At 39.4% G+C, this 26,736-nt stretch overlaps 1 protein-coding gene across 1 annotated transcript; it reads right to left on the bottom strand.

The window, feature by feature from the left end:
- Positions 1-1,730: 1,730 nt before the first annotated feature.
- Positions 1,731-26,476, bottom strand: itk (IL2 inducible T cell kinase). Its single transcript, XM_038268202.1, has 17 exons — positions 26,281-26,476; positions 25,770-25,874; positions 25,603-25,684; positions 25,380-25,505; positions 18,557-18,594; positions 17,074-17,225; positions 16,900-16,965; positions 16,749-16,803; positions 16,312-16,391; positions 14,005-14,147; positions 12,819-12,893; positions 8,203-8,371; positions 7,917-8,133; positions 7,776-7,840; positions 7,570-7,688; positions 2,034-2,191; positions 1,731-1,960 (listed from the first exon to the last, which is right to left on the bottom strand). Exons 1-17 carry the CDS (start codon positions 26,416-26,418, stop codon positions 1,895-1,897), a joined length of 1,854 nt encoding a protein of 617 aa, XP_038124130.1. The 5' UTR covers positions 26,419-26,476; the 3' UTR covers positions 1,731-1,894.
- Positions 26,477-26,736: the final 260 nt, after the last annotated feature.

The raw sequence follows: 26,736 nt of genomic DNA on the forward strand, positions 1-26,736 counted from the left end.
ATCCATCCATCCATCATTCAACCATCCATCCATCCATCCATCCATCCATCCATTATTCAACCATCCATCCATCCATCATCCATCCATCCATCCATTATCCATACATCCATCATCCATCCATCATTCAACCATCCATCCATCCATCATCCATCCATTATCCATACATCCATCATCCATCCATCCATCATTCATCCATCCATCCATCCATCCATCCATCCATCCATCCATTATCCATCATTCAACCATCCATCCATCCATCATCCATCCATTATCCATACATCCATCATCCATCCATCCATCCATCATTCATCCATCCATCCATCCATCATTCAACCATCCATCCATCCATCCATCATCCATTATCCATCATCCAGCCATCCATCCATCCATCATCCATCCATCCATCCATTATTCAACCATCCATACATCCATCATCCATCCATCCATCCATCATTCATCCATCCATCATTCAACCATCCATCCATCCATCATCCAGCCATCCATCCATCAATCCATCCATCCATCATCCATCCATCCATCATTCAACCATCCATCCATCCATCATCCAGCCATCCATCATCCATCCATTATCCATACATCCATCCATCCATCATCCATCCATTATCCATACATCCATCCATCATTCAACCATCCATCCATCCATCATCCATCCATCCATCCATTATTCAACCATCCATCCATCCATCATCCATCCATCCATCCATCCATTATCCATACATCCATCATCCATCCATCCATCCATCATTCAACCATCCATCCATCCATCATCCAGCCATCCATCATCCATCCATTATCCATCCATCCATCATTCATCCATCCATCATTCAACCATCCATCCATCCATCATCCAGCCATCCATCATCCATCCATCCATCATCCAGCCATCCATTATCCATACATCCATCCATCCATCATTCAACCATCCATCCAGCCATCCATCATCCATCCATTATCCATACATCCATCATCCATCCATCCATCATTCAACCATCCATCCATCCATTATCCATCCATCAATCCATCCATCCATCATTCAACCATCCATCCAGCCATCCATTATCCATCCATCCATCAATCCATACATCCATCATCCATCCATCCATCATTCAACCATCCATCCATCCAGCCATCCATCATCCATCCATTATCCAGCCATCCATCGTCCATCATCCATCCATTATCCATGCATCCATCCATCCATCATCCATCCATCCATCCAGCCATCCATCGTCCATCATCCATCCATTATCCATGCATCCATCCATCCATCCATCCATCCATCCATCATCCATCCATCCATCATCCAGCCATCCATCGTCCATCATCCATCCATTATCCATGCATCCATCATCCATCCATCCATCCATCCATCCATCCATCAATCATCCAGCCATCCATCCATCCATCCATCCATCCATCCATCCATCCATCATCCATCCATCCATCTTTTAAAGATATGTATTTCTTTAACAAACAGAAACTGTCTTTTGCAAACAACTTTATTTCCTGTGAATTGCTGGAACATCCTAATATAAAAGAGTATAGATGGTGTTAGTGTGACCAACTGATTGTTTTTAATCAAAAACTGCTTTAGTTCAATAAAAATCAGTAAAAATAACCACAAACTGAAAACAAGCTTGATTTTGGTCACAAAGATATTATTATTGATAAACGTTTTACCAGAATAATCGTCCACCTGATCAGTAAATACAATCACATTATCTTTATAAATGAACTTCTCAGGTTAGATAGGAAGAAAATAAAGTGCTACATCCACATAAAATACATGTAATATACAACCCTTTGCAAAATCATCACTGAATAAATAAATAAATAAGAATGTGCTTAAAATGATCTTTAATCTTGATTCAGCTCAGAGGTCAGAGAGGGCGGCCAGTTCATGCAGGAGAAGAGCAAACGACGGACGATCTTCTGGTTTCTGAGGAAAACAGCGAATGATCTATGAGAGCTCTGATGTCATCGGGGAGTCGTTTAACTCGCCGTGTTCCTACCTCCTTCCAGCACCACTCCATCAGCATGTGGACAGCGTCCGGGGCCAGCCGCGGCTTCAGGAGCCTCAGGCCGGAGTTCAGGGACTCCACCACCTCTGAATTAGAGCGGTTCTCGTAGGGAAGACGCCCCTCATTGTACACCTCCCACATGAGCACACCTGTCAATCAGATAGATGCCTTTAGGATTAATATTGGCTCTATTAAAATGAAAAAGAGTCAAACACCCTTGATTTAAACTCGGCGTCATGATTTTGTCTGTCATGGTTTTGGTTCTGTTCAAGTTTTATCTCTGAGTTTTCATTCAGTATTATTTCCATTTTATGTTTTAGTTATTTTTGATTTCATTTGAGTTCTTAGCAATATTTTCGTCAAAATAGGAACAATAGGAACAAAATAAGGAACAATCATCCTCATACGCAGATGATGTTATTGTCTTAATTGATGTTTCTGCCCAATTTTCTGATTCGGCAAATCAACGTTTTTTAAGAAATTGTCAAACTAGTTTATTGGCAACTCAAAGTTGTCAAGTTTTGCTTGAAAATAAAGAAAAGGAAAAAAAATCCTGGATGCATTGTTGAAAAAAGAGAGAACAAGCTGAGATGCCACGGAAAGACTAAGCTGTAAGTGGAGAAATGTATGGTAGGTTTTTAAGGATAAATATAAATCGATTAATAACATAATACTAATTATTTACACGAGAAACTCAAATGAGCTCAATGATTGATATTTGCAGGCTTGTTTTTTCTTTTGTCTCTTTTAACTAAAGAGTTTGGATGATAAAAAGGTTTGCCTCTCGTGCCTTTAGCATTTGCTTTGTGCAGCTATCGTAACATACGAGCCTCAACTGAAAAGTAGCGAGTCAGAAAAATGCTGTCAGATGGAAAAACAAAGATGGAAGCAGAATACGACAGCTGCAGCGTGGGAGCGTTTTGAATTTAAACCCATTCACAATGTTATTAGAAAGATTTCTCACCCAGTATATCATCCAGCAGAATTTACTATCAGGACGGCTCTAATTTGTGGAGATTTTCTATAAAGTTACCTTGTAGTATTATTGCCATACTGCTGTGTTATTTTATTGGGATGGTGAAAGCATAAGTCTGTCATTATTGAGGCCTTCTAATCTTCTAACCATTTACCATTAACTTGTAGTGTAATAAATTAGGCACTTAAATATCTCCAAGAAACTTGGACTTGGACAGTCAACATTTTAGGGTAAAATAAACATTCCATTTTTAAGGCATTGTAAAGTTCATCTGTGGAATGTCGAATGCAAACAGTTTTCCAAAACAAGTCAAAAAACAAAAAAACAGTTTGGGCTCAGCTTTCAAAAATCTACAATGCAGCGATAGAGTTGATTCCTTCCCGCTATCATCGTAGCCCCAACCCCTTTACAGGAGAACAGAAGACCTCGTCTCTTCAGCCAGGCCATAGACAGGTATGGGGCATTGCAGGCTAACAAAGAAGCCAAACGACCCCCATTCCAAAGGGGGGGACCCGTTCATCCGTTTCTATTTGCATGTTTTCTAAACAAAAACCAGGCTTTGTTGGGCTGCTGGATAAAAACTGGAACTCAACACTAGAGTCCTGCATGGGTAGAGTTTTACCAACCCGCACCCGCCCGAACCCGTTAGGATGACTACCGAACCCGACCCGTCACCCGCGGATATCTTCAATTCAAATCCGAACCCGACCCGTTGATATTTAACCCGCAACCCGACCCGTTAACACATCAAGTAATAGGCTATAGTACGCTGTGCTGCAGAGCAGCGCCATTAACACTGCAGCAGACGTGTATGGACTGACTGTGGCCTTTTTGGAGGGAAGCCCACACTGCCGGTGTAGGTACCAGATTGACTCGGGCGCCTGCACCTATGCTGAGATGCGTCAGAGCGTCCGCCATCTTAAATGTGGCAAATCTGCAGTTTCTCAGTCACTTAAACAGTATCAGAGGGACTTTAATCTTTGAATATACTTTGTATTTGTAGTATTTTTGTTTTTGTAATATTACAAGTTTATTTTTTGTATCCCTTTAGCTTTATTCTCCTGAATTTATTCTCGTTACAAATGCAGACCGCGGGCTCAATGTAGTTTGTTTGAGTGGCGTTGCCATAATGTGACGTCATCGGGAGGCGCAAGGCCCATGGCGAATTCGGTGACGTCATCGGAAGGCGCAGGGACCATGGAGAATTTCTTCGTAAAATTGTCCGTTTACAAACCGCAATCCCGCTTTCGAATAAAACCTACACCCCGCTATAATTACTTTAGTAAGCTGTCCAGACCAATCAAAATGTTTTGCGCAATTGTGCAAACGTTAAAACAATTATGTATTGTGACGTCATCAAAAGGCGCAGGCCCCCGAGTCAATCTGGCAGCCCGAGTCAATCTGGTACCTACACCGGCTAGGCTTTAAGCTACAACAAGGGTGACCCCAGACAGTGCCTGATTAAAATAACATTTCTGATGTCCATAGCAATACACACGCATAAAAAAAAAAAATCACCAACTACCCGCGCACACTAAAAAAATATCCACCCAACCCCCGTCCCGTTTATTTTTATTTATGTAATTTTTACCCGCAAAAGAGCATTTTAGTGGGTGACCCGTCGGGGACCAGAAGCAGTACTCTACTCAACGCTATTTCTGACATTTTGAATTGAAAAACCTTCCTGAATGGAAGAGAAACATCTTCAAACTTGGAAACAAAGTCCTGTAGATTGTTTTCATTTTTTTTTGGATTGACCTGGATGACTGAGAATCTTCACCAACATAATGCAAACAGTAGAAATAGGTAAAATACATGACTTTAATTTGCATCAAACATAAAAGAAAAAAAAAGACTTTTCTAAAACTTTTCAACACTAGATTCGATTCTCTTTCACAAAGTTGGAAACCCTGTCTTTAATCTTTTAACTCTCGCTTACACGATTGAAGCGACATCCTAAATGTCGCAATCAGACACTGTTGTACATTAATAATAAAGGTGAGCATGTTTGAAAGCTTTTTTCCTAAATATCCTTCATATTCTATTTAGTAAACAACTATAATTTCTCCTTTAAGTCTGGGGATCAACAGTCATGTAGCTCTACGTGACGACAGGGTTCCTCATTTCAAGTCCAACTAAGGTTTTGCATCAATTGAAAATTTGACCTGGTAGAGCAACAAACGAACATTTAGTTGCCTTTGTTTCAGACTCTTACGACGTTATTGATCCCACTGATCCTGCTGAATAACCCTGATGTTGCACAAAACTTTCACCATTGCAATTATGCAATCAAACAGCTGTGAAGAAAACGCAGGTTTGAATAAAACAGCTTCCTCTTTTAAAGAACATACAAACTATTTCATCACTTGGTTGAACACGTACCTGAAGAGCTTAATTAAAAAATGTGTGAAAATGTCAGTAAAATGTATTTTTTCTGCCTTTCTATTTTTACTTACTTTAGTTAAATATAAAATAACAAATACTTATTTCCCAAATGTTTCCGGAGCTGTTTGTATAATTTTTGAACAACGTCCTGCAGCATAAATGCTGCAAATCTTAAAAAAGAAACACGCTTCAGCAATCAATGTATTTTTCATCGTTTAGTTGACTAACATTTGGTTTGTTAAATTGAGTGGAAGAATCAAACACAGATATATTCTCTTTTTAAATATATTTACCTAAACGGATCTAATTTATTTATATCTAATTTAATATCCATCCATCCATTTTCCGTCACGCTTATCCCAAGAGGGGTGGTGAGGGGTGATGGTGCCAGCTGTCTACGGGTGAGAGGCGGGGTCCACCCTGGACAGGTCTCCAGTCCATCGCAGGACAACACAGAGACAAACAGGACAAACAACCATTCACACTCACACCTAAGGAGTATCTAGAGAAGCCAATTAACCTAACAGTCATGTTTTAGGACTGTGGGAGGAAGCTGGAGTACCCGGAGAGAACCCATGCATGCTCAGGGAGAACATGCAAACTTCACGCAAAAAACCTGAGTGAAGTTGGCCCCCCCACCTTCTTGAAATCAGACAGAATTGGTGCTACGTTTGTGCAGCAAGTTTGTGCCGCTTTGATTTTAAAGATATAAAGAGATGTTTCTAGAGGTCATCAAAGGTTAGTTAGTTAGGTTAGTTAATCAGAGATGGGAAGTAACGAAGTACAAATACTTCGTTACTGTACTCAAGTAGATATTTCAGATATTTTTACTTTAATTTACTACTTATTTTTATGGTGACTTTTTACTTCTACTCCTTACATTTTAGTTTTGAATCATTTCAATGGAGTTACCGTTATTATTTTTCACGTCATCAATACCAAATTCAATCTAACTGGATGGGAATCTACGTTGCATTTGACGCACCGCTACAAGATGAATCGACAGATTCGGCGGTATTCATTGGCGGCAAATCATTGCAGCTTGGTGGCGGTGGCGTTAGCATAGTAGCATGGACGACGAGATGATTGAAAATGAACACAACGGAGATCTAGTCCTATTGGCAGACATCCATTTAAAATGTAGGCAACGGCATGAAAAAAGTGGTTTCTACTTTTACTTTTATACTTTAAGTACATTTACAAGCCAGTACTTTGTTACTTTTACTTGAGTAAAGAAGTTTAAAGGAATAGTACACCCAAAACATGATTAGCCTTCATTTTCTACTCACCCCCATGACCGAGACAGAAAGGTCCATAAAAGTCCACAAAAAACGTGTCAATATTCCTCCATACTGCTCGTCCAATGTATTCCAAGTGTCCTGAGTGGGTAGCGTCCAGAATTTACTCGAAACGAAGTCATTTAGAATGTTTTTAGAGCATAAACAATAGTGTATAGGATTTCCTCTACTGCGCATGCGGGACACTTGCGTTGTATGACTGCAGTTCACACAGAAGATCACATACAAGTCGCATATATTTGGAAATATGAACGGCAACGCAAAAAAATCGTATTTCGCAAAAAAATTGGATTTCGCAAAAAAAATCGGAATTGAGCATCAAAGCCTGCAGTGTGAACGTAGCCAAAGTTTCACCAGTTTAATACACGTCAATCTGGTCCGCTGGTTTCATTTTAAAGCTACAGAATATGGTAGAAGAGAAAATCCGTAGTTTAAAGATAATATGTCAGCATAAAAACTAGTGTTGCACCGATACCGATACCAGTATCAGGTGGGGTCCCAATCCAGCACTAAAATGGTGGTATCGGTATCGGCGAGTACCAACAAATAGGGTCCCGATACCATTTTGAGAGCCAAACGTTTATTCAACTATTGTCACCATTCCAGGTAGGCAATAAAAAGTTCTACTGGATTCGTCTTTTTCCTGCTTCACAAAGGGAGGCGGCAGCTTGACAAACCATGATGGCAATTATTTTACATCCAAGTAGTATAAAGTTCTTCATATACACACACATCAATTTTAAACAGATGGTATCGGTATTGGCCAATACTGAACACCCAGATATCGGGTATCGGGGCCAAAAAATGGCATTAGGGCAACACTAATAAAAACCAAACAACTGAAAGGCTGAACAAAAGCTTAACGCACCGAATGACCAGACGTCAGACTTGCTGCTGAACTTCGAGTACTTGATGACCTCTGGGGCCGACCACTTGACAGGAAACTTGGAGCCTTGGGAACTTGTGTACTGATCATCAAGAACAAACCTTTCGACGCACAGAGGACGGATAAAAAGTCAAACAAATGCAACAGGACACCCATAAAGACCTCTAGAAAGTCTGAGGACAGTCTACCTGGTCATGCCAAAATCAGACACCTTCACCTCGTTGTTCTTCGAAACAAGACAGTTCCTTGCAGCCTGTAGGGCCAAAGAGAAAAAAACACTTGAAATATGAGAGACAACGTAGAAGGAAAGCCAGTTTTAATGATTTTACCAGATCTCTGTGGATGAAGTTGGAGCTTTCCAGGTACGCCATCCCCTCGCTGACGTCCAGGCACATTCCCAGCATCAGATCCTGAGACAGACGACCTTTCTTCTCGCGCAGGTAGTCTGACAGGCAGCCGTTCTCCATGTATTCAAACACCAGACACATGGGGGAGCGCTGCGTGCACACGCCATACAGCTGCACCAGCTTACAGTGAGACAACCTCCTGCAGAAGCACACGCATGCTTCAGAAAGCTGCTTGGCACAACTCACCAAACCTATCTGGCGTACTCACATCATGACCTGCGCCTCTTCTTTGAAGTCCTCGTCTGACATGCACTCCTCTTTGACCATCTTCACTGCCACCTTCCTGTCCCTCCACTTCCCCTCCAAGACGAGCCCAAACTGTCCGCAGCCGATCTTCTGACCCAGATCCAGCTCCTCTGGGTTTATCTCCCATTGATCTGTTAAGAACAGCAAACTAGAGCTAAACAGCCGCAATGATCCTCCAGTTCACTTAGATATTTGCTCCACATCGTTCTATTCATTAAGTGAAACTGAGCTTATTTTGTTCTTTCCATTCGAGCAGTAAACGTTTTAGTTTTTTTGGCAGTTTGTAGGGGCAGTGATAGCCATGCTAACTGTGTAGGGACAGTGGTAGCCATGCTAACTGTGTAGGGGCAGTGGTAGCCATGCTAACTCTGTAGGAGCAGTGATAGCCATGCTAACTATGTAGGGGCAGTGATAGCCATGCTAACTCTGTAGGAGCAGTGATAGCCATGCTAACCATGTAGGGGCAGTGATAGCCATTCTAACTCTGTAGCGGCAGTGATAGCCATGCTAACTGTGTAGGGGCAGTGGTAGCCATGTTAACTCTGTAGGAGCAGTGATAGCCATGCTAACTGTGTAAGGGCAGTGATAGCCATGCTAACTCTGTAGGAGCAGTGATAGCCATGCTAACTCTGTAGGAGCAGTGATAGCCATGCTAACTGTGTAGGGGCAGTGATAGCCATGCTAACTATGTAGGGGCAGTGATAGCCATGCTAACAGTGTAGCGGCAGTGGTAGCCATGCTAACTGTGTAGGGGCAGTGGTAGCCATGCTAACTCTGTAGGAGCAGTGATAGCCATGCTAACTGTGTAGGGGCAGTGATAGCCATGCTAACTATGTAGGGGCAGTGATAGCCATGCTAACAGTGTAGCGACAGTGATAGCCATGCTAACTATGTAGGGGCAGTGATAGCCATGCTAACAGTGTAGCGGCAGTGATAGCCATGCTAACTATGTAGGGGCAGTGAAAGCCATGCTAACTGTGTAGGGACAGTGGTAGCCATGCTAACTGTGTAGGGGCAGTGGTAGCCATGCTAACTCTGTAGGAGCAGTGATAGCCATGCTAACTATGTAGGGGCAGTGATAGCCATGCTAACTCTGTAGTGGCAATGATAGCCATGCTAACTATGTAGGGGCAGTGATAGCCATGCTAACTGTGTAGCGGCAGTGATAGCCATGCTAACTATGTAGGGGCAGTGATAGCCATGCTAACAGTGTAGCGTCAGTGATAGCCATGCTAACTATGTAGGGGCAGTGATAGCCATGCTAACTGTGTAGGGGCAGTGGTAGCCATGTTAACTCTGTAGGAGCAGTGATAGCCATGCTAACTGTGTAAGGGCAGTGATAGCCATGCTAACTCTGTAGGAGCAGTGATAGCCATGCTAACTGTGTAGGGGCAGTGATAGCCATGCTAACTATGTAGGGGCAGTGATAGCCATGCTAACAGTGTAGCGGCAGTGGTAGCCATGCTAACTGTGTAGGGGCAGTGGTAGCCATGCTAACTCTGTAGGAGCAGTGATAGCCATGCTAACTGTGTAGGGGCAGTGATAGCCATGCTAACTATGTAGGGGCAGTGATAGCCATGCTAACAGTGTAGCGACAGTGATAGCCATGCTAACTCTGTAGGAGCAGTGATAGCCATGCTAACTGTGTAGGGGCAGTGATAGCCATGCTAACTGTATTGGGGCAGTGGTAGCCATGCTAACTCTGTAGGAGCAGTTATAGCCATGCTAACTCTGTAGGAGCAGTGATAGCCATGCTAACTATGTAGGGGCAGTGATAGCCATGCTAACTATGTAGGGGCAGTGATAGCCATGCTAAATATGTAGGGGCAATGATAGCCATGCCAGTCCAGGGACTGACTGCAGTTCTACTGTCAGGTTTAATGACCAGCGTACCTGACATGGAACAACCAGACCATGCATAGTGCTTTAAGTTAATAGACTATATTAATTAGGCTATGTATGCTTCCTCAAAAAGCATACATAGCCTAATTTTTTTTTTTTTTACAACTAGACTACTGGTTATCGGGGGCAGATTTAGGAAATTTGGGGCCCCAGGCAAAGACAGGCAGGGGGCCCTCTGAATGATTGGAGGAATGAGAATACAACAAATAAAACAGACCCATTCTCCAGATAGATAAATGTTAATAGAATAGACATCCATTATCTGTTCCAGGTTGTGTCCCTCTCTTCTTGTCCCTTTTCTTCTTGTTTTCCTCTCTATGTTTTGTACTCAGCTGACTTTTCATGCTGTCTCTAAAGGAATGAAAGATTTTTTCCAAGCACTAAGCTCACTTAGCTGATTGCTCCTTCCTGTGTTTCCAAAAAGGCCAAAGTAAATAACCCAGTCCTTCTTTTCACTGTAGACAAGCCATGATCTGCTTATCTGTTCTCCATTTTTCATTTGGATGAAATAATAGCTGCATGAATCATGACAGCAGACAAGATAGAGGAGAGCAGGAGGCGGGGTTACCAATCTACTTGCTCTGGAGAGCAGAGTTCGCTGCTTTTAGATGTTGTCTCCAAAGTCTCCAGTAGCAGAAAAAAGTCTCTAGATTTGGCGCTAGGAGCTTTTTAGAAATCAAAGTGCTAGAGGGGTCTGAAAAGTGGCTAAATATAGCGACTAAAGCGCTAAGTTGGCAACACTGCTCTTTGCATGGTTTGTTTTCAAATGGTTTGCTGCTGTCTGTTTGGACCTTTCTGAACATGTGCAGCAAATGGACTGATCCAATATGGTGGACACTGAAGGGGGGGGGCACACTTATCATAAGCGTGGCATTTTAGCAAAAGGATTTTTATCAAAAACATATTTAATGTGCACAAATAAGGAATATTTAAATTAACCATACATGTAAACAGAGTTTTATGGGACCACCAGGAGCTTGGGGCTCTAGGCAGCTGCCTAGTTTTGCCTGATGGAAAAATCCGCCCCAGCTGGTTATAAGCAGAGGTGTCAAATGTTTTAATGTTTATCTCTCCAGTATAAATCCTGCCGTTTAAAAACATTTTTTGTAGAAGTTAGAGGATCAACTTAATCGTTTTTCAAAAAAGTATAATCTTTAAAACTACATAAAGTATAAAAGTAAAAGTAATGCAGGAAAACATATAAAGGACAGAAGCCTTACTGCTCTACTCTATTAATAGAACATTTTTCTAACTTTGTATTATTTTGAAAAACTATTTCTTTGGTATGTGGTGAACAACAAATTGGGGCAAAACCACTAAGAAATTAATTGTCTGGATAAAACAAGTAATTTTTTCAATTTATTTCAATTTTTTTTTTTTTTATCAACAGGTCATAACAAGAATGAGTAGAAATGAAACAAAGCAAATGAATAGAAGTAAAAAGTTGTCTAAGAAATAATTACTCCAGTAAAGTATACATATCCAAAATTTCTATTTAAGTAAAAAAGTACTTATCCTTATTTATTCGAATGAGCTTTTATTTCTACGGAGCCCCTCTGATGACATGGTAAAAAAAATGTTTTAATTGTGGTCACGAAGTAGTATTTCGTGCGCACGAAGTAGTATTTCGTGGCCACGCAATAAGTATAACGTGCGTACGAAATACTTATTAATAATATTAATATCATTCCTGGACAACTGGGTAAGCAAATCGAGCGAGCCTTCTCTAAGGTCTAAGGCGCGCTCGATTTGCTTACCCAGTCGGTCTCCGCCAGTCACGTGACATTTGTTGCTAAGACGCCATTTTAGGTGGAAAAGGCGTAGTGTAAACAACCGCAGCATAGCTAAACAAAGGACTAAAGGCCCGTTTACATAGCAGCCTGTCCAAGATAAGTCATTACAGTTAACATAAGCCTGAAAACAGGGGCGGATTTATTGATATTATTAATAAGTATTTCGTGCGCACGTTAAACTTATTGCGTGGCCACGAAGTAGTATTTCGTGCGCACGTTATACTTATTGCGTGGCCACAAAGGTAGTATTTCGTGCGCACGTTATACTTATTGCGTGGCCGCGAAATACTACTTCGTGGCCACAATTAAACATTTTTTTTGACCATGTCATCAGAGGGGCTCCGTATATTTCAGCAGTTAGTGTGACGGTAACCTGGTTAGTTTAGAATATCTTGACAACAAATTGACAACATTTGCGTATGTCATAGCAGAATTTGTTGGGGTTTGTCTTATAGTTTTTCAGCCTACTGTCGCCTGTAAAAGTGGCATAATATTAATCAGAGCTCCACCTCACTTTTATGCACCCGTTCACACAGAGCTCCTTGGATTTATGAAGCTGCTGTTTAATATAACCAGAGACAATGAAGCCAGACAGACACACAGGCCCGTGTTCTTTCAGGCAATTCGTTTTTTTTTCTTGAAAACCAAAACCAAAAACCCTAAAGTGCCTTAACTTATGATAAAATCTGAAGGTGACCAACAGTTTTACTGCATTTCACTGTGGATCTATTGCCAGCCTTTCAATAAACCACAAGAGGTCAGCAAAATACAAGGTTTCAGCAGCGCAGCAAGTGTTGGTTATTTCCAGTTAACTTTATACAACTGGTGTGAATGAAGGTCACAGAGTTCCAGTTGAATTTATACAACAAGTTTATAATCGAACCTTTTGACGGATGAGCGATTTCCTGGGAGCTTCGTTCTCCTTTGGTGACGGGGTGTCTCAATCTCGTTATCAGACCTGTCAGGCAGGAAGTTTGCACACACAGCGGTTATGCAAGGTTATGAAACAGGTGGAAGCTCAGTCGCTTCATCTGAGTCACATGATTCTTCCCAACGTTTCTCATGTCATGAGGAACTCTTCCTTTTGGCTGTTTACTTAGACTTAGACTAGACTTAGACTTTTTACACACAGTGTATACAAAAAGAAATTTCATTCAGTGCACTGAAAAAAATAATGCAACCGTTTTTGGCATTTACTTAATCAAATTTAGTTACTTTAACATAATTTTTTCATATAAGCCTGGTAGGACATAAACAATTGTTTAAAGTAAATGGAGCCTAGGCGGAAGTTCAACTGAAGAAACTGATCACTCGCCTTCATCTGCCTGCGACGCAGCCAATCAGCTTTGAACCACGCCTCCAAGAAAACCAATCGGCATCCAAAGTTCATCTTAAAAGGCCTCCGGTCCGTAACTCGTCTGCTCCTGTGCAGGCGGTGGATGCGCTGTGACATCATTCAGATGACCCCGTTTCCTTCCCCCTCCATCCCCTCCTCCACCATCCTAGCTAAAGCTTCATCAGAGCGTCATTCTTCCCGGACTTTTACTGCGTTCTGCGTCTCATTTCGACCGGTCCTGCAGAAGACCGCCATGTTGAGCCTGGTTCTGCCAGAGGTTTCTTCCCAACGAGGAGTTTTTCCTCTCCACTGTAGCTTCATGCTTGCTCATCATGGACAGGTTCTCTCGACCTTTGTTATTCAAGCTGGACTTCTATCTTCCAGGTCCCTGAGTGAAGCTCTAGTATCAGCTCACGCAGTCCACTGGATCTCCCCGTAAAGCTCAGCAGACCGTCCGTCTGTTCTTTACTCCTGTTCATGCATATCTATCAAAATTCAGCACTAATGTTTCCTGCCGAGGTCTGAGCGCCAAAGTAATTGTATAAATAAATGTCTTCTAATCTTGTGAGTTTTTCAGATTGAACTAAATAGGATTAAGTAAATGCCATAAAAGCTTGCATTATTTTTTTCAGTGCATCTCTCAAGACATTTAAATTTTTTTAGTTCAGCAGTGATGAAATGTACGCATCATTGTAAATCGGTTCAGTTCTGAATGCAGAGAGCAGAGACTCACCAGCAGCGTTGTGTTGGTGGTAATGGATCAGCTCAGGAATGGTGCTGAACAGATATTTCTCTGCCAAGTAAAACGCTTTCTTCTCTGTGTCTGTCTGCCGTATTTGATAATGTTTCACTCTGGGGTTCTTCTCTCCATTCGATCTGAGTGTGAAACATGTTTTAAATGACAAAAACATGGTCAAATAAAGTCCTAACTGTGAGGAAAACAAACTGTAACATTTTGCTATTATTATTTTCTCCTTCTAAAAGCGACATCAGAATCTGATGGAGCTCATTATTAGTGTATCTTTACTAAATGAAGTAATAATTAGGGAGGTAGCGTTTAGCTAGCTCTGTTTCTGCTGCAGCCTGACGTGACGTGACGTCCTGGAGGGTCTAACTGTGCAGCTGCAGTTTCAGGCTGGAGGTGCACGGCTGCGAAAAACAGGATCCAACTGCAGAACCTCAAAGGTTTTTCACCGAAACATTTTTAGCAGAAATCACTAAATGAGTTGGACTGCAGCAGGTACGGAGAAACCAACGTGCCACAAATTCAATACATTAAAAAGGGGCAGTAGCTCCACTGTTACATGTAAATAAAGATGATTTTTTAATGTATGCATCATATTAATAAAAAAAAATCCTAATTGAATTAAGTTACATGAAAACGTAGCAAAAAGCAGTGATCATCTGTCTGAATGGTCAGTTAACTGAGTTCACTATAAAGTTCACTATATTTTGTCGGAAGCATCCTGCTAACCAGTTAGCAACTTAGTGCTAGTAGGTTCCCAACGGGAAATTCCATTGGGACCAAGTAACTGACAGGTCCTTTGGATCTATTTCTTTTTTTCTTTACAAATTCTGTTTTACTAATTAGAAAAGGTGATAGCTTCAGTGGTATTGAGATAGGATCCCAGCTTTCATCTGCTAAATGTTTTTTTTTTCAAAACAAATAAAGAAAATACTCAAATTTTTACAGCTGAATTTATCGGTTTTTCTTGAGTTCCAATTCAGATTTTAGAGAAAACGGTACTTTTAACTTAAATTAAGGCAAACATATGTGAAATTCCTAAATCCTGAATTTATATTGACCTAATAAGATATAGAATTTTAATTAAAGTCGTAGGGAAGCGGCTGTTCCAACAGTTGTATTTCCAAATTCTCCAGAGTGGTGCCCGACTTTACACCACTGAATAAAGTGAATGTGATTGGTCGATTATCAAGGGGGCGGGATTGTTGTGGTGGAAGGCTCGCAAGCACGTTTGGTTGTGGCCGGTTTGTGGGAAGCATCTTGCTAACCAGTTAGCAACTTAGTGCTAGTAGGTTCCCAATGGGAAATTCCATTGGGACCAAGTAGCACTAAATTGGTGACTTAGAAACGACGCTGTCAAGGAACGCTATGGACAGCGGAAACATGCAAGAGGAGGAGAGTTTAGTGTCGGAGGTCGTGGATGAGTCTCCTCCGTCATCCGTTTTTTATTTAGAGGAGGAAAGCGGGGACGAAGATGTTGTGGAAGAGGACGCCAGGGCGGCAGAAGCTTGGTTTGGTGTAGAAGGCTTCCAGCCGTACATGTTTGAGCCCTTGCCTCGCAACGCTGCCAGTTCTGTTAGCTCTACGCCTGCCGAAGACACAGACGTCCATCCCCGTGAACACTGGGACGCAACTCAATGGGAAAGGAAAGGATTCTGATTTCAACCGTTGCGTATATTAGCAACGCATATGAATCAAGATGCTAAGACCAAAAAAATGTGATTGACAGATGACCGTTGATTAATAAATTTAGGTGTTGAATTTAGGTGTTCAGGCTGAAGTAGAACTAACTGGCCTGCAGAAAATAATGAAAATAAAACAGATTTTAATACAGGATCTTTTAAAAAAATCAAGTTTTTCTACATTTTGGGACAATATAGTTCGATAAATGATACATTTATATACATGTTTAAGCTCAGAATGATTTGACATTTAAATATTACTTCCCTATGACTTTAAAACAGAGCGTGCACGAGGAGAAATGGGCTCGTGCACGCATCTAATAGATGTTCCCTCTCAGGAGCGGGTGCAGGGTTGTGCATGTGTATTTTATTTTTTTTTTTAAGTGGAAAGAGCGGCTCTTTTCAAAAATTACCAACAATCCTCCACAATTTAGTAGTAAGTTTATCTTCGACTCTAAAATAAGACGATTTTAGAGTCTAATCTACCTGGACCTAAAATACCAGAAAACTAAAATGTTTAATGTTCTGAAACATTTAAGCAAAACAGAAAACCCATAAATCAGGCACTTAAGGAAATAAGTATTGAATAATAATAAGAGGAATGTAAAATTACCCTGGAGCTTTGGTGAAAACCGATACGGTGTAAACTCCTACTTGTCTTGAGTCACGCACCATGAACGCTCCTTCTTTTCCCTGAAAACAAAACATGAAGAGAGTTTTCTAACGTTTCTGTTTATTTCATCCCAGCTCCTCTCAGGATGACATTAGCCGTTCAATCAGAAGCAGATATTGCAGAAAACAGCAGAGCCATCGGCGGCAGGCAATTTGACATCGGAGGAAACTCTGTGGTTGTGAGATTTCTTTCATCTCCCTCTGTCATGTTGTCAGTTTGCAGGTGCATTATTTTGCAAAAGCAAGATGGCTGTAGGTGGTACAGTCACAACAAAAGTGCTTTTTCCCCCCCAAGCAAGAGCAACATGTTAATTATCATCAGTAGTTGTTATTCAGAACATTTGTGACTCCTTTTGTTATTATCATTTTTCTTTTTACCTCTTTCATTAACAACTCCTCTGCTTCCCATCTACTAATGTGTTTGTTGTACCATCTGCAAAATTAGACAGATTGCAAAAACTGGTTATTTAAGGGTCAAACAAGGATTTTTTTATAGAAATTTACAAATAGATAGGAAATATAAACTCACTCGAATCGCTCAAAGTTTTTGCCATTCTTCTCCGCTACAAGAATGCTGGGCACAAACCCTGCATTTCTGAACAAGAAAGAAAAACAATAAAAAAGCAGTTAAATATTTTTAGCTGTTGAAAATGAATTAAAAGAAAAGAAAAAGTCAGAAGTTTGCTGACGTATTGAGTCGTACCCCCTGTCATCCTGCACGGTCCACCAGTCTGAGTGGGAGCTGTTAATCAGCCGATACTCCTGATCTTTCTGAAGCGGCAGATCGTCGTCTCTGAGCGGCATGTAGTCTTGCAGAGCAATGACCATCTGATCTCCTAATTCACTCAGCCCCATCTACCAACCATAAGACAAGCTTAGCCACACTGGAAGAAATCCAGATCTAGATAAGTAATTTTTTCTTAAAATAAGAGCATTTGTTCTTGGATTAAGTATGTAAAAGAGACATTTTGCCAATGGAACAAGACAATTTACATTTAAAATAAGAAAACACAATTTCATTGTCTTAATTCAAGTGTATGTTATCTAATTATCGTATTTTAAGAGTAAAATACTCATTCCATTGGCAAACTATCTCATTTACCTACTCAAATTAAGGGTAAATACACTTAATTTAAGAAATTTTAACTTATTTCTAGATCATTTTTCCAGTGTAGCCACACACTGGAAGAAATCCAGATCTAGATAAGTAATTTTTTCTTAAAATAAGTGCATTTTTTTCTTGGATTAAAAGAGGGAAAATGTCTTATTTATGACATGCATTTTATTTAATTATAATATTTTAAGAGTAAAACTACTCTATTGGCAAACTATCTAATTTACCTGCTCAATTTAAGGGTAAATACACCTAAAATAAGACATTTTTTTACTTATTTGCAGAACATTTTTTGCAGTGCACAGTTGCTTCGAGGAAAGGATGATTCTAATAAAACGAGCAAAAACTTTAATCCTATAGATGAAAGGTTTTTTAGAATCAGAATCAAGTTCATTACAAAGTAGGTTTGAACTTACAGGGAATTTCTTATTTGTTGCAGACAAATAAGATATGTATACAGAATACAGAATCTACACTGGAAAAAAACGAAATCTAGATCAGTATTTTTTTCTTAAAATAAGTGCATTTGTTCTTGGATTTAGCAAAAAAAAAGAGACAGTTTGCCAATGGAACAAGACAATTTACATTTGAAAATTTGAATAGGACAATTGGATTGTCTTATTTCAAGTGCATGTTATCTAATAGTCTCATTTTAGGATTAAAAAAACTAATTCCACTGGCAAACGATCTCATTTACCTACTCAAATTAAGGGTAAATGCAGTTAATTTAAGAAATTTTACTTATTTCTAGATCGTTTTTCCAGTGTACAGTTTTATACAAAAAAAAAAATAAAATACCACAGAGTGCTACTAAAGGTTATACTGCTGGACTTTTGCTCTGAACCTACAGGCAAGGCCTGGAAATCACATGATGCAGGTAATAAAAGGTAATTAGCTGAACAACATGCATATAAATCATGACTTTAGAGAGTAAAAGATATTGCAAAATATGCTCAACTTATCAGTGTTATATGAGAAACAGACTTTTAACGGTCGGGTTTATAAATAGCTGTTATGAATTCAATTAAAAGGAAAAAAAAATGTTTGTAAGATAAGATTTAGAAAGCGATACCTCTGGATCTGGTAGCTGAGGAAGAGGCTTTTTAGACGCTGCAGAGACACAAAACATTTGAAATGAGGGAAGCGTTGTCAGGAAAAAACATCTGCATGAGCATTTTTTTTTTCTTTTACACGTAAGAGTTTTTGACAAGATAATAAATGTCTGTGAATTTCATGGCCGTTTGAAAAAAAGACAGATAAAGGAAATAATTCCTGTTTGTAACAAATCCACCAAAACAGGAGCAATGACCGTATTATACACTGGAAAAAACGATCGAAAAATAAGTAAAAATGTCTTAAATTAGGTGTGTTTAACCTTGATTTGAGCAGGTAAATGAGATAATTTGCCAATGAAATGAGTATTTTTACTCTTAATATAAAATACATGAAGACATGCAATTGTTCTTTTCTTATTTTAAATTTTAAATTGTCTTGTTCATTTGGCAAAATGTCTTTTATCTCCTCAATCCAAGAACAGATGCACTTATTTAAAAAAAAAAGGACTTATCTAGATTTTGATTTTTTTTCCAGTGTATAAACCAGTACTGCCATCATCATCATCATGATCATCGTCATCATCGTCGTTGTCACAGATGGGTATTTACTAGTTACACTCAGTTACCTTTGCTTGTGTAGCTCGTTAACCAATAAGTACTTTTAGAAGAGTTTTAGCCCTCTGTAAGTAAACTTATCAAGCAGTTCTGTTCTCCAAATACAAAATATTCACTATTTAAACTCAAATCCAGCAGAAACACAGAGTATTCTTTTTTTCCCATTTAGAAAATCTTTGTTTTGTTTTTTTTATCTGCTGAGACCTTTCTGAGTTTTACCATAAAATGTTTATATTTTTACTAGAGCTAGTTTACCCTGATCTATCATACCTAAATTATCTACTTTAAGAAATGGTTTCCTACATTTTATGCTAAAAAACTGGATTTAGAGAAGTGTTTCTTTCGCCTGAGCACTTTTATTTGTATGAATAAATTTTTTAACCCTGAGAAAGAACAGTTTTGCATGTTTATTTCACTTTGTCTTTCAAGATCTTTTTAAATAGTAAAACAGATACTTAGTACTTGAATGGTCTTTTTTTTAAATCCGTTTTTACTCCAAACTGGAATAATTTCCAAAAAAAACAGCTGCTTATTATTTGGCCCTAGTAGAAAAATGTTAAAGTCGTGCTACCTGAGAACAGCGTTGCAGTATTCTCCCCATATTGATGGGGAAAGTTTGATTATTGAAGTTGAAAATCACCCAATTACACAGAATCTGGTCGATGTGAGGAAAATTGGAGGAGAAAAAAAAGAGAGCGATCGCCTGGAAAATGTTTTTTGTTTTAATCTTTGGCTCTAGGGTTCTTTATTTTAGTGTTGCACCGATAGCGATACCAGTATCCAGAGATGGATTCGTTACTATACTCAAGTAGATTTTTCTGATATTTTTACTTTACTTTACTACTTATTTTTATGGCGACTTTTTACTTCTACTCCTTACATTTTTACACAAATATCATTTCAATGGAGTTACCGTTATTATTTTTCACGTCATCAATACCAAATTCAATCTAATTGGATGGGAATCTACGTTGCATTTGACGCACCACTACAAGATGAATCGACAGATTCGGCGGTATTCATTGGCGGCAAATCATTGCAGCTTGGTGGCGGTGGCGTTAGCATAGTAGCATGGACGACGAGATGATTGAAAATGAACACAACGGAGATCTAGTCCTATTGGCAGACATCCATTTAAAATGTAGGCAACGGCATGAAAAAAGTGGTTTCTACTTCTACTTTTATACTTTAAGTAAATTTACAAGCCTGTACTTTGTTACTTTTACTTGAGTAAAGAAGTTTAATCAGTACTTCCACTTTTACCAGAGTATTTTTTAACACAAGTATCTGTACTTTTACTCAAGTACGGAAAGTGAGTACTTTTGCCATCTCTGCCAGTATCGGGCGGGGCCCCGATCCAGCACTAAAATCATGGTATCGGTATCAGCGAGTACCAACCAATAAGGCACTGATACCATTTTGAGAGCCAAAAGTTTCTTCAACTATAGGCAGCAGCTTGACAAACCATGATGGCAATTATTTTACATCCAAGTAGTCTGCAGTTCTTCATATATTAGGGGTGGAACGGTTCACTGAGCACTGACGGAGCGCTGACGGAGTATGCGGGATTTCGGGGTTAGCCTGACATGTTGGTCATGTTGCTGTTAGCATAAACAAAACGTGTTGCACAATGCTTGCACACTGTCGCAATTTTATCCACAACTTTCTTTCCGCCGTCATCGTAGGTCACTCTAAATGCAAAGTGGTCCCATACAGCAGACCTATAAAGCAGAGATGGGGACTCGAGTTTGTGACTCGTACTCGAGTCGCACTTAAGTCGCATATTTAATGACTTTAGACTCGACTTAGACTTGCATTTGAAGGACTTCAGACTCGACTGAGACTCGTGATTTCTGACTTGTGAACAACATTTTATTTTTAAGTGTTTTTTGTTTTACTAATTTTACTGATCGCCGCTTGCCTTACCCGCACACAGCAGAGGTAAAAAATAAAATAAAATAAAAAAACGGCAGAGGGGCTGTCAAACTGTCACGTAGCACTGACGTCACTGACGCAACGCTATGTGACATATATGCCCGCGCGCCCGTGCGCGTGCATGCATGATCGACAAGCCAAGCTTTAAAAACTTCGTAGTCGTAGAGCAGAAATATGTTGTGAATAATGTTGTGAATTGGCACTAAATAAATAAACTAAATTAAATTTAAAACACTGCCCGCCAAGTTGGTTCTGTCTGTTACAGGGCATTAAGTTACAAAAAGTTATTGCCACAATGTTTCTTTTATGAAAGAATTGTTATTGTTCTGGTATTTATTTAGAGTTTTTCTTTATCTGTTGTAGTTGCTAACTTCATATGTATTAATAAAAAGCAGCATTGTATTTGGTTTTTTTTTCCACAGCCCTCATTTTCACTTAAAAATAAAAGAGCAGACATTTACTCCTAAAACTAGAAAAAGTTGTAACCACAAATGTCAGGTAAATACTGTAAGAAAATTGTTGTTTTTGAAAAAAATAAAATTAAGATGCAATATTTAACTGGAAAAAAAATTGCGTGTGTGCTTTTTTAAATTGTATTTTTCATTTACCAGTTCAAGATAACATTCCATAGATATAATAGTGACCTTTAACACTAGAACTACTACGGAGGGGTCAATTGTCCTTTTTACCTAAAAGCCCTACAAGAGGGTCATTTGACCTTTGGACCTCCTGCGGACACTCCTTTTGTTGTGGAAATGTAGCTGTTAGCAGCTCATAGCTGTCACAGAGTCGCTTGAGCCTGTGTGGGGAAGGGAACCCTAAGGCAAGCTTTTAGTATAGTTTTTAGTGGATTTTTTCAGGTCAATTGACCCCTCTCTGGTAGTTCAAGGTAGGCAGAAAAATCCTGGTAGTTCTAGTGTTAAGCTATACCGTTTCAGTGACGGAGATGAAAACACAAGGAGAAACAAGCAAGCACGCAAATTATTGCACTTATTTTAATTAATCGAGTGATTAGAATTTATTGTGCGATTAATTGATAATTGTGACAGGCCTTCTCAAGACTTGAGACTTGACTTGGACTTGAGCTCTTAAGACTTGAGACTTGACTTGGACTTGCAAAAAATGACTTGTGAACATGTCTGCTATAAAGTGCTGCTGGCGCATCTTCCAACTCCTGTTCTTTCCCACTCGCCATACCCACACAATTCTCCACAACAACTGATTTTTTTCTGCTACACCCGGCTACGCTGCTTCGCTTCTTCTTCTTGTTTACTACTGGTGGTTGGCTTTGGTCGCAGTACCGCCACCTTCTGCTCTGGAGTGTAATCGCTTCGCCTATGAGAAAAAGGAGCAGCGCATGAACCGAACGCAACACACGCGAACCGAACCGTGACAGTCGAACCGAACGGTTCGGACGGTTTTCATAAACCGTTCCATCCCTATCATATATACACACATACATTAATTTCAGATGGTATCGTGTCGGACGACACTGCGCAGCCACGTTTCGGTATCAGATTTAAAAAAAATGGTATGGACGCAACACTAATTTATTTCAATGGTTACTAGGGGCGATGAGCTGCAGTGAAGGTCACCAGGTCAGGCCAGGAACTGAGGAAAGCTGCGTCAAACTGAGGCCTTTCATCATGGATCATGAGCTCCATCGCTGCCTGTCCAAAAAACTGGATTTAGCCCCGATGTAGAAAGATAAGCTGATATTTTGAAGTTCTGTAAAAGATTTATAGAGCAGCAAGTTTCAAGCTAACATTTAGCAAAGCCATCTTGCTGTTATCATGTATTTCTATCTCATGATGATCTACGCCAGCTTTAGACACAGATCTACTAAAAATAATAATGCAACGTCTTTTGGCATTTATTTAATCATATTTAGTCACTTTAACACAATTTTTTCATGTAAGCAGGGTAGGACTAACCTGCCTCCGCCAGATGGATTTGCTCCGCATATCCATCTGGAAACCTTCCGTTGAAGTAATTTTGGGAAGGGGCGAAAATACTGGTTAGCTGATTGGCCTATGTTGGTGATAGACGGGCCAAATAAACCAATCAGATCAACAAAGCATATGACGTACTAACAGAGCGACGACGAAAACACAACCACAAGATCAAACTCTTGCCGAAACCAGTCGGGAGAAGAGCAAAACATATTTTCCTCTGAGAAAAGCCTCCAGAGCAGTGTTTTGCTCTTCTATAAGTGAAGAAATACTCTGTAATTCCGATAAAACTTGCTCGATAGCTACGCTAACGCTAGTTTCATCGGCTGAAGCCGCCATGTTCTTTAGACTGAACTGTCGCGCTTCTCGTTGCGTCACACCTCAACCCGCCTCAAAGCCAACGCTGATTGGACGTTCGTTTGGTGAACGGCTCCAAATTTTCTTTAACGGAGAGTCTCCAGACTGATTAGCGAGTGAAATCTTGAAAGCTCGCGAGATCAGGATGGTCTCACGGGGCTAGGGTAGGACATAAAACAATTGTGTTAAAGTAACAAACTATGATTAAATAAATGCCAGGAGCGGTTGCATTATTTTTTTCAGTCTATCGTTTCCCCAGAATCAACAGATCTACTCCGATGCTTCCAAATGAAACGTCAAAGTTGCACCTGATGAGGAGCTCCTAATTTGCATTTACAAGTAGGTCTGAGCTTTGACTAGGCCATTGTTCATAGTCTTCAGCAGTTTCACAGCAGTGTTAAATTTTCTGCAGGTTTCTTCAGGCCTGACCTGCATTTAGCTTTATCTACTGTATCTTCCACTAACCTCTGCAACATTAAAGGTTTGATTCTTCACGCCTTACAGTGCAAACATACGTACAGAGTGACCTCGAAAAGAGGGAGGATGCACAACAGACAGCAGTGAATGAACAGAACAGGATGATGTTTGACATTAGTCCTCGTTAGCTGCTGAAAGAACTTAATCTGGCTTCTGTAAATGTTCGTAGATAAAGACTTCAGACCACAGAAGCCACACAGTTATTAACCTTGTTTTCCTTTGAATGTAAGATGTTGTCTAAGATGGCGGATCATCTCACATTGAGAAACAGTTTAGTGTAAAGAGCAGTTTTTTAAAGTATGTTTGCTGATTTTCCTACACTGCGTGCGGTAAACTGTAAAGGTGACTTCCTATAACTTCTCTTCAGTTTCTGTCGCTTCTACAGAAGATGAATTAATGTAGATTCGCCCCTCAGAGCTGTAGATCTATACGTACTCAGAGTTTAGTAGCAGCCTCCTGCATTGGAAAAAATCCAAATCTAGATAAGTCATTTTGTTCTTCAAAATAAGTGCATTTGTTCTTTGATTGAGGAGGTGAAAGAGACACTTTGCCAAAGGAACAAGACAATTTACATTTAAAATAAGAAAACACAATTGCATCTCTTATTTCAAGTGAATACTATCTAATTATCTTATTTTAAGAGTAAAAATACTGATTCCATTGGCAAACTATCTCATTTACCTACTCAAATTAAGGGTGAATACACTTAGTTTAAGAAATTTTTACTTATTTCTAGATTGTTTTTCCAGTGTTGGACTTTTTCTGTTTCTTCGTCTTATTAGTTTTGCATTTCATTGGAAAAATTATCTAGAAATAAGTAAAAATGTCTTAAATTAAGTGTATTTAGCCTCAATTTGAGCAGGTAAATTAGATGAGTTGCCAATGCATGAGTATGGAACAAGACAGTTTACACTTAAATTAAGAAAAAAAATATTTCATTGTCTTTTTTCAATTGTATATTATCTAATTACCTTATTTTAAGAGTAAAAACCCTCATTACATTGGCAATTAATCTTATTTACCTACTTAAATTAAGGGTAAATAGACTTAATTTAAGAAATGTTGACTTATTTCTAGATCGTTTTTGCAACGTATAATGGTTTTTCTTGTATACTGGAAAAATGACCTAGAATTAAGTAACAATGTCTTAAATTTGGTATATTTCCCCTTAATTAGAGTAGGTAAATGAGATAGTTTACCAATGGAATGAGCATTTTTACTCTTAAAATAGGAAATAAGATAATATAGACTTGAAATAAGACAATGAAAGAGTTTTGATCTTGTTTTAAATGTAAATTGTCTCGTTCCATTGGCAAAGTGTCTCACTTACCTCCTCAATTCAGCTTATTTTAAGAAAAAAATGAGTTATCTAGATTTCGATTTTTTCCAGTGTATTCTAAAGTTGCTGATTAATTATCTATTAATGCGCTTATTTTAAATAATCCAGTTATAGGTCATAATGAGATTAGCCCTAAATGAGGGGAAATAAGGAACTAATACGAACCGTAACCCACAGGGTCGTAGAGCTGGCAACCTGTTGCAAGTTTCTCACTTTGTTGGCAGCATTTCCATTTTCCGTCCATCCAGAAGTTTGGGTGGAACTTTGCAACCAAATTGTTGTGCTTTGTTTCTGCATGAAGTAAAAACCAAACAATGTTAGGAAGGTAATCCAACCCTGATGGACTGTTTTTATAATAGGATTTTTCATCTTTACAAACATAGATTACCCTCTTTGAGAGCCCGGACCCATCTCTGACGGCAGTCATTGTCTGGGGCAAAGATGTAGAGGTAATAACTGTCGTGGAAAACCTGCAACAATATTAGGCGCTCTTTATTAATGCATATAATGGATATTATTCTAGTATGGCATATTTATGGGAAATGATAGCTTTACCTGAAATGGGTATTTGTAGCTGCAGGGTATAGGGGCGTCACTCACAACAATCTCCACACATTTAATCCTGGAAAGTTGGATGCAGCCTTTCAGCATGGGCTTTTTCTGCAAACACAATCCTCTACATTACAGGCATACCAAAAAAAAGATTCAAGATATTACATCGCCATACCAAATCCCTTGATATACCGTAAATCTAAAAAAACAAAAAAACAGAGTACACTGCAAAAAAATTTAATTAAGTACTTTTTTTCTTAAAATATGTGCATTTTTTCTTGAATTGAGGAGGTAAGTGAGACACTTACCAATGGAACAAGACAATTTACATTTAAAATAATTTAAAATATGTCTTATTTCAAGTGCACATTACCAAATTATCTTATTTTAAGAGTAAAAAATACTAATTCCAATGGCTGATCATCTAATCTACCTGCTCAAATTAAGGCTCAATTCACTTAATTTAAGAGATTTTTACGTATTTCTCAATCGTTTTTGCAGTGTAAGGACTTACCCCCGGACGACGCTCAGAGTACTTTAGATCTTGAGTGTCTAAAACGAAGAACCTCTCTTTGTAGTTACTTGGCGACGTTCTTTTCTTTTGTTGAGATTTTTTGATCATGGTAGACTTCAGAATCACCCTGGGAAACATGGCGAAAGCAGAACACCGTTTGCAGCAGTGGACGGTTTTGTCATGGGTTAGAGTTTCAGCAACAGGAAAAAAAAAAAAAAAAAAAAAGTTGTGGATGATAACTTTATAGATGCGTGGAGCTTCCGGCATGAAGCTGCTGCACTCAGTTAACCACATCCTCACGGCAGCAGATTGTGCAAAAAAAACACACACAGTTGTGCATGCAGGTTTACACACTTAAGTGCACATGCACTTTCACTCTCTCACTAACAGTGTTGCAGGGTAATGATATGTTAAAATGCAGCACAGCATGGGGTTATTTTAGATGGACTTTCATAG

This window comes from Cyprinodon tularosa, unplaced genomic scaffold, assembly GCF_016077235.1.
Source record: "Cyprinodon tularosa strain WSP-4 unplaced genomic scaffold, ASM1607723v1 ctg698, whole genome shotgun sequence".
NCBI lineage: Eukaryota > Metazoa > Chordata > Actinopteri > Cyprinodontiformes > Cyprinodontidae > Cyprinodon > Cyprinodon tularosa.